This window comes from Pleurodeles waltl, chromosome 6 (genome assembly GCF_031143425.1).
Source record: "Pleurodeles waltl isolate 20211129_DDA chromosome 6, aPleWal1.hap1.20221129, whole genome shotgun sequence".
NCBI lineage: Eukaryota > Metazoa > Chordata > Amphibia > Caudata > Salamandridae > Pleurodeles > Pleurodeles waltl.
The window spans coordinates 1,708,351,178-1,708,368,992 of NC_090445.1; the positions used below are offsets into that span (position 1 = coordinate 1,708,351,178).

The following is a 17,815-nucleotide window of genomic DNA, read 5'->3' on the forward strand; positions in this document are numbered from 1 at the left end:
AAGAACCTGAAAGGAGATGTATATGTCACCACCACAAGTGCTTAGAAGAAAACCTGAAAGGAGATGCATATGTCACCACCACAAGTGCTTACAAAGAACCTGAAAGGAGATGTATATGTCACCACCACAAGTGCTTACAAAAAACCTGAGAGGAGATGTATATGTCACCACCACAAGTGCTTACAAAGAACCTGAAAGGAGATGCACATGTCACCACCACAAGTGCTTACAAAGAACCTGAAAGGAAATGTATATGTCACCACCACAAGTGCTTACAAAGAACCTGAAAGGAGATGCACATGTCACCACCACAAGTGCTTACAAAGAACCTGAAAGGAGATGTATATGTCACCACCACAAGTGCTTACAAAGAACCTGAAAGGAGATGTATATGTCCCCACCACAAGTGCTTACAAGAAAACCTGAAAGGAGATGCATATGTCACCACAAGTGCTTACAGAAAACCTGAAAGGAGATGTATATGTCACCACCACAGGTGCTTACAAAGAACCTGAAAGGAGATGTATATGTCACCACCACAAGTGCTTACAAAAAACCTGAAAGGAGATGCATATGTCACCACCACAAGTGCTTACAAAGAACCTGAAAGGAGATGTATATACCACCAGCACTACAATCTTGACTTCCCATCCGATCTTGGCTTCCTTTTAACATTTGTACATGAAGACCTACACCTCAGATCATCCTACTTTCTGGTCAGTACATTTTCTTTCCATCAGCTTTCACGCTGCCTCAGATCGGTAAACAAATTCTTGCTTACCACCACTAGGACCAGAACGATCTATTATGGAGACCGTCCTTTTTCTGCAGCAGTGGCAAAACTTTGGATCTCTTTTTGCTTCAGACACCAAATGAAAACCTGGAATTTTCATCAAAGCATCTGGCCTTTCACCCATCACTGTTAAGTTTTAAGGTTGAGTCTTCTGAAAGCGCCTAGAAGCATCTGCATATGAGTGCTATCCAAATAAATTATCACATAACATACTCCATCCTTGCCCCTCCTTTCTCTCCATGATGTGTCTCTATCTTTTAGCTCTGCCCACACCCTCTACTTATTTTTCTACTTTGTCTATATACCTCAAAGTCTCTCAGCTCTATTTGTCTACCTTGTCTGTCTTCTTCCTTCCTTCCTTCTCTATGTCCTTTGTCTGTCTCTTTTCTCTGTTAATGTTCTCTCTCTCTCTCTCTCTCTCTCTCTCTCTGTCTGTCTCTCCACGCTGTCCATGTCGTCTCTCTAACTCTCCTCTCTCTTCAGGTCATGTTCTGGGCTCTCCTGTCTGATCACTTACTCTCCCTCTCTGTCTTTCCCTCATTCTTTCTTATAGTTATTTGTTACCCCCACTTTCTCTTTTTCTATTCCACTTTTTATTTCTCTCTCTTTTTGCATCTGTGGTTTCTCTGTGTAGAAATCCCTTCCCTAGGAGCCTAGCCTTTTCTTGTTTCAACTGCTTGCAGTTTTTATATTCATGTTAGCAACACCCCTGCACCCAGTGGTGGTGAGCGACGTACTTCAGCCAGTATCACTGCTTCACTTACAGCTTTCCCTATGACGACTGTTTTTATGGTACCGGGTTCCAGCTATTGTCTGTGATTGTGTTTACATCATGTGTTTATTACACTGGACGCTGAATCAGGTACAGTGATGCTCATGTGTGTGAATATCAAGGTGTCTGGGGGTGAGAATGATTGTCAGAACATGTACTTGGATGTGTAATCACCCCTAGGCCTCTGTCATGGTGGAGGTCACACTTTTAGAAATGTACCCAGGTTAATTATATTAGGATCATTCTGCTGAACAGTAAACGTGGTTCTTTTCAGTTGTCTAAGTTCTAGTTTTATAGGAGTGGGCCAAAGACAACTTCCACTTTACCACACTAAGGTTGGCATAAAACTACTCTTTGTAGCAGGACTGTAAAGATCCCCAGAGGAGCACAGCAACAAGACAGACTTCAAAAGGTACTCCATCAACATCTTCCATATGAGGGAGCATGGCAATGAAACATTCCTCAGAAGACAGTCTGAGCCCATCTTCAGGGTGGGTGAGTCTAGTATCGAGAAGGACCTCAGAAGATATTCTGTACTCTTCTTCTAGATGGAGGAGTAGAGTATTGAGAAGGAACTCATAAGATACTTTGAGCTCTTCTTCCAGATGGAAGAGTGCAGCCTCAAGGGGGACCTCAGAAGATACTCTGAGCTGTTCTTTGAGATGAAGGAGTATAGTATCGAGAAGGACCTCCAAAGATATTCTCATCTCTTCTTCCAAGCAAAGCAGCACAACATTTAAGTGGACCTCAAAAGATACACTGAGCTCTTCTTCCAGATGGAAGAGAGCAGCCTCAAGAAGGACCGCAGAGGATACTCCAAGCTCTTATTCCAGACCGAGGAGCACAGTTTTTACAGGGATCCCACAAGATGCTACTGACTGTTCTTCAGACAAAGAAGCATAGCTTTGAGAACGACCGCAGGAGATACTCTTGCGCTTCCTCCTGATGGGGGAGCCAGCATTTGAGAAGAACCTCAGGAGCACAGCTTTGATGAGAACCTCAGCATATACTCTGAGTTATTTTTCCATGCAGAAGAGCACAGCATCCAGATGGACTTCACAATATACTCTAAGCCCTTCTTTCAGAAGGAGGAACACAGCATCCTGGTTGACGTCAGATGATACTACAGACTCTTCTTCTAGATGGAGTACAGCTTTGAGAAGGACGTCAGAAGATACCACGTGCTCTTCTTCCAAACCCAGGAGTGCAGCATCCTCAAGGATTTCAGAAGCAACTTTAAGCTCTTCTTCTTCCAGGCAGGGGAGCACAGCACAGATCTGAGAAGGACAACTGAAGATACTCTTAATCTTCATCCAGATGGAGGAGCACAGAGTTGAGGAGAATCTCAGAAATTACTACCTGTGCGTTTTACAAGCAGAAGAGTGGAACATGAAGAGGATACACTCAGCTCATCTTCCAAAAGGAAAGGTGCATCACTGAGAAAGACCTCTTGATATTCTCGGAGTACCTCTACCAGCTGAAGGAGCATAACTTTGAGAAGGACTATAGAATATGCTTTAAGTACTTCTTCCAGATAGATAAGAAAAGCATTCAGAAGGAGCTTATACAATGAGTGCTCTTTTTACAAAATGAAGTACTCCGCTTTAAAGAGAGGTTTAGAAAACGCTCTGCACTTTTCTCCAAAGAAACATAGCTTTGAGAAGGACCCGAGAATACACTCTGAGCTATCCTTCCAGACCGAAGGGTACAAACAGCTTTGAGAAGAACTTCAGAAGATATACAAAGCTCTTCCATGCAAAGGAGAACAGCTTTGAGGAAGACCTCAGATAAACCTCTGAACACTTCTTGCTGGAGAAGCATAACATTGAGAAAGACTTCAGAAGGTACTCTAAGATCTTCCTATAGACTCAGGAACACAGCTTTATGGAGGACCTCAGAAGATACTCTGAGAGCTACTTACACACAGGGTGCCACAGCATGCAGAAGTACTTCGGAAGATATGCGGTCCTCTTTTTATAGAAGAGCACAGCATTGAGAAGGACCTAAGAACCTACTACATGATCTTCTGCCAGATGAATCAGCACAATGTTCAAAAGAACTGTAGGAGATACCCCAAGCTTTACTTACCTGTGAAGGATCATTCTATTAAGAAGGACCTAAGAAGCTACTTCAAGCTCTTCTTACACATGTAGAAGTATGGCTTTGAGAAGGATCCTATTGATAAACATCATTCACGGATTTCCAGTCTCTTCCATGTCTGATATCTGAGACACATAGCCCACCTGAAGTGCCCTGGTTTAAAAGGTGGCCGGTCTGGTTTACGGAAAGTCTTCTGGGTCAGGGACAAGTGATACATCTGCAATGTCATGGGTTAGAAGGTGAACCCTTAGAGTATGTTCATGCTTTAGCTGGGTAACACTGCAATGTGGGGGTGATAACAGTAGGTGGCTGCATTTATGAACACTTTTGTGGTTCTTGGTGGCGTGCACTCAACATGTGTAGTAGCGTGTCAATGCGCTCTAGCACATGGAAACCAGTTTTCCTGGGTATACTGATCTAGCACAACCATCATGTCTCCCAGGAAGAGGAAATATCTGTCTTCCTACAGAAGAGGTTATTTTGAGGTTGAAATAACAAGGAGCGTCTTTGTGTCTGGCATTGGACAGTGAGGGCCTGTCTGAATACAACTTGCTTGGCTCTAGTTAATCAATGACATGTCGCCACATTTATTTTGCTGCAATACGTACACAGTCCGCTCAATTGGTACTATCTTCTCTATATAAGCAGAATCTAGCACAGCTTCATCAGCGTTCCAGCCAACAAGCTTTCACCCAATAGTGACGTCCCTAAAGCAAACTTCTAGCCAAACCCTGTGGACTTGGAGCAAGCTTCCATTGGATGTCAGGCCTAAAGCCAGCTCTCAGCCAATCCTGTGGGCCTACAGCAAACTTTCAGCCAACACTTACATGCCTAAATTGAGCTTCTAGCAAATCCCTGGGAGCTTAGGTCAAGTTACTAGCCAGCAACGGAGGGTCTAAAGCAAACATCTGGCCATCCCCATGGGCCTAGAGCAAACGTCCAGCCATCTCTCGTGAGACTTAAACAGCGTTTCGGCCACCCTGCTCTGTTCACCATAGTTTTAAACGCACTTTGTGTACTGGCGCAAAGAAGAAGCTTTGGCTTCTGTTGCCCAATATTGCACTGCCTGGCTCTAAACTGCGAACACAGAGGGCTTTTCCTCCTAGGACTTCAATCTGAGTGGTGCTGCTATAGCGATCACAAACTATTTAAAAGAATCAGGAGTAGCTCCTGCCCTGAAAAAGTCTCACCTCTAGGCACTAGAGTTTAAACAATTGGCCCTGTCTATCACATTCTGTGGCTGTTGAAGGGCCTGGAGAAAGTAGCTACTGGTCAGCAGCAGGACTTCAGTGGCTCAGTCTCTTTTGGAGATAGTCTGTCTTCCATCCTAACAGATGAACCTGTAAAACAACCTTGTTAGATGTTCAGTCTTTAATCTTGAAGCCTGAGGACTTGGGGGACCTGCTGGTTTTGAAGTTAGTGGACCTCTTTGCAGTTTTTTGATACCCTCGATCACTCCACACCCTTGAAGAGACGAGCAGGAGTGTCCAAGACTTCCATGAACTGGCCAATCATTATTGGACTCAGCTAGAACTATCTGAACTCAGTATGAAGCACCATCGGGTTCCCACCTCTTCTCAGTTCAATTTAATGCCTATGCCCAGCCGCTACTCAACTCTTAGCTAATGTGGTCTTACCGTTCACAATTATGCAGACGACACGCAGACTGTGATCTGTGTTTTGCAAAGCTGTGACAAATCATCTGGAATTTACTGAGTTATTTGAGAGTATTCAGAAATGCATGGATGAAAGATGGCTGGTGCTGAATGCAGCAAAAGCTGAGTTTCTACTCATAGGAACTAATTGCAGTCTGGGCCTTAAGAGCGCTGGACACCGCTCCTTCTGGGAATGTGAGGTTTAAATCTACATAAAATATATGGTTAAGAGTTTCCTTTTATGGAAGGAAGGTCAAATGAGCCACGTTTTTCTATCCTCCATTTACCATCTCATTAGAACTACAACTTTTGTTATCCAAGGACAGTACAACCTGTGTAGGTAGGGATGTGGCCTGGATCTAAACTGCTTTAAAGTAAGGCTTTACTTGCAGGGACCTGAACATCTAATTTAAGCAAACTGCAGATTCTGAGGTGCGCGCCGTCTTCGAAAGCGTGAATGCTTACGAGATCCCTGGCGTGTAAGCCAAGGAGCGATAAGGGGGAGTCTTCGCTTGTCTGTCAGGGTTGATCATAGGACTCCTGGTGTCATAAGTAGAATTGTCATATGCAAACAAACAATAAGTAAAGTTAGGTGTTTCTACTACTACTGTAACAAAATAGATTTGTAAAGTGTGGCTAACCACCCACAAGAGTATCCGGGCGCTGAGAACACAGCTGCTAAGGAGTTCAGTTGAACAGCCAGTTCGAGTCCTTTCCTGAATTCCAGAATAGAGGATGAGGTCCGTAGGTGAAGCGGGAAGTCGTTCCAGGATTTTGCCACAAGAACCAGAGCACATCATTCGATAACTAAAAAAAAAAAAGGAGTTCCCTCCAGTTTAGCTCACGTTTCTTAAGAATGAGAGAGGCATGTTGCACTTTTGAACCACAAGATTCAGATTTCAAGATTTTTTTTTGATACGGGAAGAGGGACGGGGAACATGGCGGCCGGTTGAAGCGCTGACCGCGAACTCCCATCGGACGAGAGACGCGGACGAGAGACGCGACCTGCGACCCCTGACCTGGAAACGACGCGCTGAGAGCCGGAGCAGTCCCGCAGTTGGATCGACGCGCGAGAGGATCACCGCGGCCGTAGAGGGGCCCCCTTGTTGTGACGAGGAAGAGGTTTGGAGGAGAGACGCCGGGGAAGAGACTAGGGGAGAGACTGGGATTGTGCAGGGCTCCTAGACCGGCGCCCCGGGTGAGTCGTCCCTCTTGCCGGGAAGAGCTGTTGATGGCGTTTTTTTTTTTTTTTTTTTTTTCTCTCGGTGTTGAGGTTGACAGAGCTCCCTGCGTGAGAGATACACACTGATAAATCCAGATTGGTAGGAATACCATAAATCGTTAATTAACCTGAACATCGGATCTTTAAAAAACAATCGCAGGTTGAATCTGCATAGGATTTTTTTTTTTTTTTTGTGAGCCTTTCTTTTTTTTTTTGAGACTTCTTCTGTCACCCACAGAGGTTTGATGTTAAACTCTCTTATCATTAACTTTGAGCATTGTCTCTTTGCTTTAAGAGTTATTCCAACGTTGTTTCTACTCCTTGAATTAGACCGAGTTGGGCATCACTGGGCATCATTTGCCTATCGGGCTTGGAGTAGCTATTTGAAGGACTCGGAAGGATCCTAGAAAATCCAGTCTCGGAATACGTTACTATTGGAGTGTACTTGTTTATATTGATCTCCCCGCCCCAGGTCGGGAGATTTAATTAAAAATCACGGCGAACAAGGAGGGGGGCGAAATTGCTTCGGCGAGAGGTGGTCAGGGGGTCCCCTGGAATCAAGCTTTAAATTCCAGTATTTGGGCTGAAGCAGTGAGGGGTGTGCGACGAGGGAGATCTTATACCTCTCGCTGTTCTCTTCGTGGGAGTTTACCGGAGACTCCGGGGCTTTCCACTAGGAGTAATTTGAACAGGAATAAGGTGGGAGGAGAACGTGATACCAGCAGAGCCTCTCGGTGCATGTCTCCAATCAAACGCCGCCCCAGGGTTGCACGGGCAGAGGTTAAAAACCTGGTTGGTGCAAGGACTTGTAAGCCCGGCCCCCTGGGTGTGAGTGATAAGCCCCAGGTTTATTCATCAGAGACTGTAGCAGTTACAAATCCTGGATATAAGACTCACGGCGAAGTCTCTTTAAAGGGGACTGATCAAATTTTGTCATCTGTGGGCCCTCCTATCCCTCTCTTGGGGGAAGGCCAACCTGAACTTCTGGGGAGGAGTGAATCACTGATCACAAGATATTTTCGGACTACTACCTTTCCATCGCAGGATATGGCAAATAGTCAACTAACCTCAGATGATTTAGAAATGTCAAATTTAGCTATGCGTTTGGCTAGGCGGTCGCCCCTAAATCCATTAGACAAGGATCTAGATGGACAGGGAGAGGATTCCTCTAAATTATCGGCTTTGTTAGAAGTGGAGAGCAACCCTCTCAGAGGTACAATGTCTTATGGTATGGACGTACAGGCCCTGCTAATCTCTCTTACTAAAGAGATTAGGGAAAAATTTGAGACATCAGAAAATAACCAAACAAGGATTCGGGAAGTATGTGAGGCTTTGGAAAATAAAATCACTTTGTTAACAGATCGGATGGGTAAACTCGAGACTGTGGTGGCGGCCCATGAGGAGCGGGTGGCAGCTCAATCTGAGGATATTTCACAATTAAAACGTGGAGAAAAGTTGTTACAGGACAAACTAGAGATTTTGGAAAATAACATGCGGAGAAATAATATCAGGCTTTTGGGTGTTCCTGAGGGATTGGAAGGGGAAGATATTAAGGGCTATGTGATTGCTTTGATAAAAGAGGTTATCCCAAATACAGCAGGGTTTAACCTGGAAGAGGATATTCAAAGAGTCCATCGTGACCCGTTCAAGAAAAATCCCGGGAGGAAGAATCCCAGGAGGATTCTGATAAATTTCAATACGTACTCTATCAAGGAAAAAATTCTGTCTGAAGCCCTTAAAGTTGGTGTTTTTTCCAAGGGGGATTGGGCCTTCAGGATAAGATCGGACTTGTCTAAAGCAACGTTAGATAGACAGTGGGAATTGGGAAATTTTATGCGTGAGCTTCGTTCTCTTGGGGCTACCGTACAGCTAAGGTTTCCGGCAGCACTCCGGATCATGTGGAAGAACAAAATGTATAACATGAGAGATCCGGGGGAGGTTAGCGCATTTATAGACCAGATTAAGGCGTCACAATAAGATCTAGTGGAAGTATCTCGTCCGATGGGGAGTTCGAATTTAGGATAACAGGATGGTTATCCTAGTAGAATCAGGGAGGGTTCCCCAGGGTAGGGGGGTTGGGTTTGGGTGGGAGTTGGGGTTGGTGTTGGTGGAGGGGGTGGAAGGCACTGGGTGTGGGGGTTTGGGTTGGGTTAGGTGGGTTAGGTGGGTTGAAAGGATAAAAATAAGAAAGTCCTCATATGTTGTTTACCTAGGAGGGGGGTGCGCTGTGCTTATGACGTTTTCCTTTTCTCCTGACAGATATGTCTAAGTATGGGAATTTAAGATTGAAATTTCTTTCTTGGAATGTGAATGGTTTAAGAGTGGTAAGCAGGAGGAGGAAGATTTTTGAATATTTAAGATTGGCGGAAGAGGAGATTATCATATTGCAAGAAACTCATCTCCAACAAACAGAGTGGGAGACCTGGGTTAAACGGTTGAATTGGGTTTCTCTTAGCGTATGCTCCTCCCAAACTAGTGTGATAAAAGGCGTGGCAGTTCTCATCAAAAAATCCATAAAGCTTAGGATAGGATCGGTGCAAGTTGACCCTAGAGGGAGATGGGTAGTGGTAGAACTGTGCGTATGTGGTTATTGGGTCACGGTGGCAGGCTATTATGGACCTAACCTAGATGATCCCACACCATTTCAAGAGTTATTCAATATTTTACTTCTAGCTAGATATCCAGTGGTACTAGGCGGAGACTTCAACATTTTGTTAGACCCTGTACACGATAAGTCAACCCCTCGAGGTACGGATAACTCTCCTAAAATGAGGGCACAGGTGAAACAAGCCATGCAAGATTTAGGATTGGTAGACATATGGCACTGCAGAGGAGGCGAAGGAGACAGATATACATTTTACAATAAAAAATATGGGCATAGATCTAGAATAGATTTTTTTTTAATACATAAAAGTTTATGCCCAGAGGTCAGAAAGGTAGCCCACAATCCAGCTCACCTCTCAGATCATTCAGCTGTAAAATTACACTTGGATATCAGGGTCGTAAATAAAGGTATTAGATGTATAATTAATCGCGCTATACTATTAGACGACTCTATAGTAGAAGCATTAAAAAAAGACACAAGAGATTTCTTTCTTTTGAACCAAGGTACGGCAAGTTTATGGTGTGTTTGGGACGCCTTTAAGGCTTATATTAGAGGGAGGCTTATGAGCCTGGCAATATACAAACATCGTGAAGAAAAAGAGAAATTGGGAGATATGGAATTATCTCTAAAAACCTTGCAAGCTGCAATCCATAAAGCACGAGCAGAAGAGAAGGTCAATTTATTAGAGGACTTGATATGTCAAGAGGTTAATGTTCGGACTAAGCTAGAGGCTTTTTTGGAAAATCGCAGTAAGTTAAAATGGGAAGCTAGCCGATATGCTCACCATGAATATGGAGAAGGTTGCAGTAAGCTACTAGCATGGAAGGTTAAGTCAGACCTCTCTAAAAGATATATTTCAGCAGTCAAATCGGACAATACGATTTGTGTGGAGCAAGAAGAGATTGAGGGGGCATTTGTATCTTTTTTCCAAGACGTATACTCAGAAAGCCTGGTTAATTCAGACGAGTCGATTAGTGATTTTCTAGAAAAACTACACCTTCCAGCTCTAGAAGATTCTGAAAAGACCCTATTAAATTGTAAAATAAATGAGGCTGAGCTTATTGAAGGCATAAAAGCGTTAAAAAAAGGAAAGGCCGCTGGTCCAGACAATCTACCTAATGAATTGTACAAGGTCTTGGGGGAAGTTATTAGTCCTTTTTTATTAGAATTATTTAATTCTATGCTGGTTGAGGGGGCTCAGACGCCTAAATCCTGGAGAGAGGCTATAATTTGTCTAGTTTTAAAGCCAGGTAAGGACCCAATGTCTTGTGCATCTTACAGACCCATCTCCCTGTTGAATGCCGACTACAAACTTTATACAGGGATTTTAGCCAGGAGATTAGGGAGTGCCATAGGCAATCTGATTCATACGGATCAAAAGGGTTTTATGAAAGGGAGGTATCTCCAGGATGTAACACATGAGTTATTTGCTGCAATAGATCTGGCGGAACAAGAAAAGACCCCTCTGGCGATTCTGACTTTTGACGCAGCAAAGGCCTTCGATCGGGTCAATTGGTCTTTTTTGAGGTTAGTGCTGGAAAAAGGAGGCTTGGGATTTCCTTTTGTTAGGACAGTCAGGGAATTGTATAGATGCCCCTCAGCGAGAATTCTAGTCAACGGCCAGTTATCACAAGAATTTAGGATTTGGCGGGGTACACGACAGGGATGTCCATTGTCTCCCTTGCTTTTTAACTTATATATTGAGCCTCTGGCAATTTCTCTTAGGTTAAGTAAGGAAATTACTCCATTTCAAAGTGGGGACTGGGAAAAAAAAGTAGCATTATATGCGGATGATCTTATGCTATACACCAAGGATGTTAGTTCTACCCTACTAGCGTTCAATACTTTGATGGAGCAATTTGGTAAACTTTCTGGTTACAGCGTAAACACAGAAAAGACAGAAATAATGTGTTGGAATTTGACTTATGCTTCTCCTTTAGTCAAACAAGAGATCAGATATTTGGGTATACGATTAACAAATGATCTAAATGAGGTACCTAAACTAAATTTTAACATAACATACAGAGAAACCAAAAAATTGCTAAAGACGTGGGCCGCTCTCCCTCTTTCCATAATTGGAAGATCCAACATTTTGAAGATGTGTATTCTCCCAAAATTCACCTTTTTATTCAACACTATTCCACTAGAGTTTAAGAACTGCTGGTTTAAAAAACTACAGGGGGATTTATCCTCGTTTGTATGGGCCTCTAAAGGAGTAAGGATCTCGTGGAAAAAGATGAGTAAAAAAAAAGAGTGGGGGGGCATTGCGTCTCCAGATTTCTTCAAGTATTATCTGGCATTTCAATTAAAAAACATTAGAAACCTATTGAATAAGAAGTCAGAATATGATCCGGCGTGGAAAGCCTTAACGGCACACCTCGAGGAAAAAGCAGATCATTTTCTATATAAATTCGGCCATCCTAAGTACTTCAAGAAGGTACGCTTGAAGACACTCAGACATGCATGCAACATTTGGATGCACTTTCGGAAGGTGCTAGAGATACCCTATTTTTGCAGCTCTTCCCCCATTTGGGATTCACCTGGCACTCCTGAATGCCTCACTGATAAATTATCAATTCCTTTGAGAGTGAGTGGGATTGTAAGATGGGGCCAGATAATGGAAGGACCAGAACTGTTAAGCTGGTCGACACTTTATGAAGGGACTGGAGGCACAGTCTCCAAATTCAAGTATCTTCAGATAGCTAGTTGGGTTAAATCGCAACAAATAGGAGAAATAGGAAGGAATATATGGGAAGGGAAATTAAACCAGAAAATCATTAATAAGGAAGTTGCTCTGTGGTACCATGCTCTGTTGGAAGCAACAAGGGATGGGACATCCCTTCCCTTGTCGAAGTGGGGGGGGATCTTTCCAACTCTAGATGTGAAATCTTTATGGAATAGGTCCTGCTCAGAATTGTGGTTCACGACCAGCCCGGCAGAGTTGAAGAAAAACCATTTGTTCACACTTCATAGGGTTTACTGGACGCCGGCCAGATTAACAGCTATCGGGAAAACTCAGAAAAACTGTCCGAGGTGTGGTGACGATAAGGCAAACGATATACACATGTTTTGGCAATGTTCAAAGTTGTGGGAATATTGGGAGGAGATAGGAAACACTTTAAAGATAATATTTAATGTGAACGTAAAATTGGATCTTTCTATGGTGGTGTTTGGGGTCAGTGAACAGGGTATGAATTATCAAAAATTGTCAGCACATCAGGAGCACCTGTTGTTTGTATTAATACTTTTGGCTAGACGAGAAATTTGTCGTAAATGGGTTGACCCCTTTCCCCCCCGTTCTAAGGATTGGCAAATATCTGTAAATCGAATGTGCATAATGGAACAACGAGGTCCCCTTTCTAGAAGGGATAACTTCTGGATGAACTGGGAAAATGTCTACCAATAGTATATTACTGTTTTGCTGTCTGGTCTCCTCCTCGTGCAACTTAAGTCCAATGATTAGTACTCCCCTTACCCAATACTGGGCGATGCTTTGGTTATGACTAGGTTTCATAGAAAATAGTATATCCTGGTTGATGGCATACGATTGGGAGAATAATAAAACGTAGACCAAACGGGACGACCCAAGGGTTACGTTTCCCCCGTCCGGTACCATTTTTCCTCTACCAAAGCATGGGTGATAATTATGAGGACGGAAAAAAAAAAAAAAAATAAAAAATAAACAAAACTGCAGATTCTGAAGAACAAGGCTGCAGGAGCAGATAGATTTCAGACTGCGTAAGACTACTGCTGAGAGATGCACAAGTGTCTAGTAACTGCTAGAAGCCAATATAAAGCTCTTAACTAATAAGACACTAAGTAGCAATCTTTATCCTTCTTGGAGGATATTGGTGCCAGCTAATGAAAAGCTGCAGCTTCACCTTAGAGGGTAAGGAAAAAGGCTGGGGGTAAAGCATCCCTGGTTACTGCCTGTACGGCCAGGGGGTAAAGCATCCCTGGTTAATGTTGATACTTTATGGAATGTTCTACCTTCGAGGGTATGGAAAAAGTCCGGGGGTAAAGCATTCCTGGTTACTGCCTGTACTTTATGGAATATTCCACCTTAGAGGGAGGGTAAGGACAAAGGCTGGGGTAAAGCATCCCTGGTTACTGCCTGTACTTTATGGAATGTTCCACCTTAGAGGTAAGGATAAACGCCGGGGGTAAAGCATCCTTGGTTCCTGCCTGTACTTTATGGAATGTTCCACCTTAGAGGGTAAGGACAAAGGCCGAGGTAAAGCATTCCAGGTTGCCTGTACTTTATGGATTATTCCAGCTTAGAGGGTAAGGACAAAGGCCGGGCGTAAAGCATTCCTGGTTACTGCCTTTTCTTTATGGAATGTTCCACCTTAGATGGTGAGGACGAAGGCCGGGGTAAAGCATCCCTGGTTACTGCCTGTACTTTATGGAATGTTCCACCTTAAGATAAGGACGACGGCCGGGGGGGTGGGGGTAAAGCATCCCTGGTTACTGCCTGTACTATAAGGAATGTTCCACTTTAGAGGGAAAGGACAAAGGCCGGGGAGTGAGGGATCCTTGGTTACTGCCTGTCCTTTATGGAATGTTCCACCTTAGAGGGTAAGGACAAAGGCCAGGGTAAAGCATCCCTGGTTACTGCCTGTACTTTATGGAATGTTCCACCTTCGAGGTAAGGATGAACGCCGGGGGTAAAACATCCCTGGTTACTGCCTGTACTTTATGGAATGTTCCACCTTAGAGGTAAGGACACAGGCCGGGGGGTAAAGCATTCCTGGTTACTGCCCGTACTTTATGGAATGTTCCACCTTAGAGGTAAGGATGAACGCCAGGGGTAAAGCATCCCTGGTTACTGCCTGTACTTTATGGAATGTTCCACCTTAGAGGTAAGGACGAACACCGGGGGTAAAGCATCCCTGGTTACTGCCTGTAGTTTATGGAATGTTCTACCTTAGAGGTAAGGATAAACGCCGGGGGTAAAGCATCCCTGGTTACTGCCTGTACTTTATGGAATGTTCCACCTTAGAGGTAAGGACGAACGCCGGGGGTAAAGCATCCTTGGTTACTGCCTGTAGTTTATGGAATGTTCCACCTTAGAGGTAAGGATAAACGCCGGGGGTAAAGCATCCCTGGTTACTGCCTGTACTTTATGAAATGTTCCACCTTAGAGGTAAGGACACAGGCCAGGGGGGTAAAGCATTCCCAGTTACTGCCTGTTCTTTATGGAATGTTCCACCTTAGAGGTAAGGACGAACGCCGGGGGTAAAGCATCCCTGGTTACTGCCTGTAGTTTATGGAATGTTCCACCTTAGAGGTAAGGACGAAGGCTGGGGGGGTAAAGCATCCCTGGTTACTGCCTGTACTTTATGGAATGTTCCACCTTAGAGGTAAGGACAAACGCCGGGGGTAAAGCATCCCTGGTTACTGCCTGTAGTTTATGGAATGTTCCACCTTAGAGGTAAGGATAAACGCCGGGGGTAAAGCATCCCTGGCTACTGCCTGTACTTTATGGAATGTTCCACCTTTAGAGGTAAGGACGAAAGCCGGAGGTAAAGCATCCTTGGTTACTGCCTGTAGTTTATGGAATGTTCCACTTTAGAGGTAAGGATAAACGCCGGGGGTAAAGCATCCCTGGTTACTGCCTGTAGTTTATGGAATGTTCCACCTTAGAGGTAAGGACGAAGGCTGGGGGGGTAAAGCATCTCTGGTTACTGCCTGTACTTTATGGAATGTTCCACCTTAGAGGTAAGGACAAACGCCGGGGGTAAAGCATCCTTGGTTACTGCCTGTAGTTTATGGAATGTTCCACCTTAGAGGTAAGGATAAACGCCGGGAGTAAAGCATCCCTGGTTACTGCCTGTACTTTATGGAATGTTCCACCTTTAGAGGTAAGGACGAACGCCGGGGGTAAAGCATCCTTGGTTACTGCCTGTAGTTTATGGAATGTTCCACTTTAGAGGTAAGGATAAACGCCGGGGGTAAAGCATCCCTGGTTACTGCCTGTACTTTATGGAATGTTCCACCTTAGAGGTAAGGACACAGGCCAGGGGGTAAAGCATTCCCGGTTACTGCCTGTTCTTTATGGAATGTTCCACCTTAGAGGTAAGGACGAACGCCGGGGGTAAAGCATCCCTGGTTACTGCCTGTAGTTTATGGAATGTTCCACCTTAGAGGTAAGGACGAGGGCTGGGGGGGTAAAGCATCCCTGGTTACTGCCTGTACTTTATGGAATGTTCCACCTTAGAGGTAAGGACAAACGCCGAGGGTAAAGCATCCCTGGTTACTTCCTGTAGTTTATGGAATGTTCCACCTTAGAGGTAAGGATAAACGCCGGGGGTAAAGCATCCCTGGTTACTGCCTGTAGTTTATGGAATGTTCCACCTTATAGGTAAGGATAAACGTCGGGGGTAAAGCATCCCTGGTTACTGCCTGTAGTTTATGGAATGTTCCACCTTAGAGGGTAAGGACGAACACCGGGGGTAAAGCATCCCTGGTTACTGCCTGTACTTTATGGAATGTTCCACCTTAGAGGTAAGGAAGAAAACCGGGGGTGAAGCATCCCTGGTTACTGCCTGTAATTTATGGAATGTTCCACCTTAGAGGTAAGGACACAGGCCGGGGGTAAAACATCCCTGGTTACTGCCTGAACTTTATGGAATGTTCCACCTTTGATGTAAGGACAGAGGCCGGGGAGTGAGGCATCCCTGGTTACAGCCTGTACTTTATGGAATGTTCCACCTTAGAGAGTAAGGACAAAGGCCAGGGTAAAGCCTCCCTGGTTACTGCCTGTTCTTTATGGAATGTTCCACCTTAGAGGGTAAAGACAAAGGCCGGGGGTAAAGCATCCCTAGTTACTGCCTGTACTTTATGGAATGTTCCACCTTAGAGAGTAAGGACAAAGGCCGGGGTAAAGCCTCCCTGGTTACTGCCCGTACTTTATTGAATGTTCCACCTTAGAGGTAAGGACGAAGGCCGGGGGTGAAGCATCCTTGGTTACTGCTTGTACTTTATGGAATGTTCGACCTTAGAGGGTAAGGATGAAGACCGGGGGGTAAAGCATCCCTCGTTACTGCCTGTACTTTATGGAATGTTCCACCTTAGAGTTAAGGACAAAGGCCGAGGTAAAGCATCCCTGGTTACTGTCTGTATTTTATGGAATGTTCCACCTTTGATGTAAGGACAGAGGCCGGGGAGTGAAGCATCCCTGGTTACAGCCTGTACTTTATGGAATGTTCCACCTTAGAGAGTAAGGACAAAGGCCGGGCTAAAGCCTCCCTGGTTACTGCTTGTACTTTATGGAATGTTCCACCTTAGAGGTAAGAACAAACGCCAGGGGTAAAGCATCCCTGGTTACTGCCTGTACTTTATGGAATGTTCCACCTTAGAGGTAAGGACGAATGCCGGGGGTAAAGCATACCTGGTTACTGCCTGAACTTTATGGAATGTTCTCCCTGCAAGAAACACCAGCTCCCTTCCTTTCGGAAGGCTCTAGAGATGCAGCTGTTTTGGGTAAAAATGTCCTCTGCTGCTCCTAAGACTTAGGTGCCTTTTTGTTTATCTAGCATTTAATAAGAATGAGCTGTGAGAACACCGACTCTTTGCAAGATTCCTGCACTGGTTCTGATGCCTGATTGCAAGCTCTGTAAATGTTTTCTTCCCTTTTCAAGGTCTGGCTAATTTTTGCTGAGTTTTTTGAGTAAGCACCTGGTTGCCAGATACCAGATGCTACAGAAGTGGGCGGGTCTGTGCACAAGGCAGGTCAAGGACAGGTAGTGTAGCCTGTCAGTCAAGGAGGAGGACAGCACGAGGAGTGAGTGCTTGTGCTGTGAAGACTCTAGATCTCCTCTGGGCTGTGAGATGAACTGCGCATGCGCGCTGTCATCCTTCCTGCCCGGACTACAGAGCGCCCAGCTCACTCATACTCACCCATCCCATACCACGAGCTCAGTCAGAAAAGAGGCGCTACTAGGCTTCTAAACGCACTATGGAGGGGGTCACCTAGAAAGAGGGAGGAAAGGAGAGACCTGCGTTTTTAACCTCGCCAGGCGCGAGTTACTGCCCAGAAGGAGTTCAGCTGTCAGTGTTTTTATGCTTTAGATTTTTAATAACGTTTTTTTAGACGGAACAATGAAACAAACAACCAATGAGTAGTACCTGGAGGAAGTAAAGAAATACATCAAAAGATTCCCCTCTGATGGATGCAAATAATTCCAATAAAATACAAATACAACAGTAAAAAAAAAAGGTCAGTTATTCGAACTGCAAAGTGCGCGAGACAAACGCCGAAGGCCTGGCTGATGCATTGGACTCTGACATCATAGCAACCGCCGCACTAAGTACCTGTCCGGCGGCTTCAGTGCGCTACACAGGGTCGGATCAGTCCAGCACGATGCAGTTACTGATTTTGTGGAAAGAGGAGATTGCAAGGGGGCAGCGTTCCTCCACCTCAGCACTTTGTTTGTTGATTTCTTTGTGGCTACCCCCGTCTGGTTTCCCCATGAAAGATTTCCTGGATCAGGAGCCACTCCTTGGAATGAGCCTGACTTGTGAGTTCATTTAATCATTTTTAAATACAAAGCACTTGGCACCAGCTATTTAATGTATATAATGCTGAATTGATTATCCCCCGCTCTAAAACAACTGCTGTGTCGTTTTGGAGCTCATTGTGCAAAGGTGCTTCTGGCCAGGGTCT

At 44.7% G+C, this 17,815-nt stretch overlaps 1 protein-coding gene across 6 annotated transcripts in view; it reads left to right on the plus strand.

Moving 5' to 3' along the window:
* RGL2 (ral guanine nucleotide dissociation stimulator like 2) overlaps positions 1-17,815 on the plus strand; it is a 240,029-nt gene that overhangs the window by 111,534 nt on the left and 110,680 nt on the right. The window contains exon 1 of one of the 6 annotated variants that reach the window (XM_069241877.1): positions 1,575-1,655. The exons of the other annotated variants lie outside the window; for them this stretch is intronic. Within the exon in view, the coding sequence (XP_069097978.1) occupies positions 1,626-1,655 (30 nt within the window). The 5' untranslated portion in view covers positions 1,575-1,625. Of the gene's footprint in view, positions 1-1,574; positions 1,656-17,815 lie in introns of those variants that run through there. 6 annotated transcript variants of the gene reach the window in all.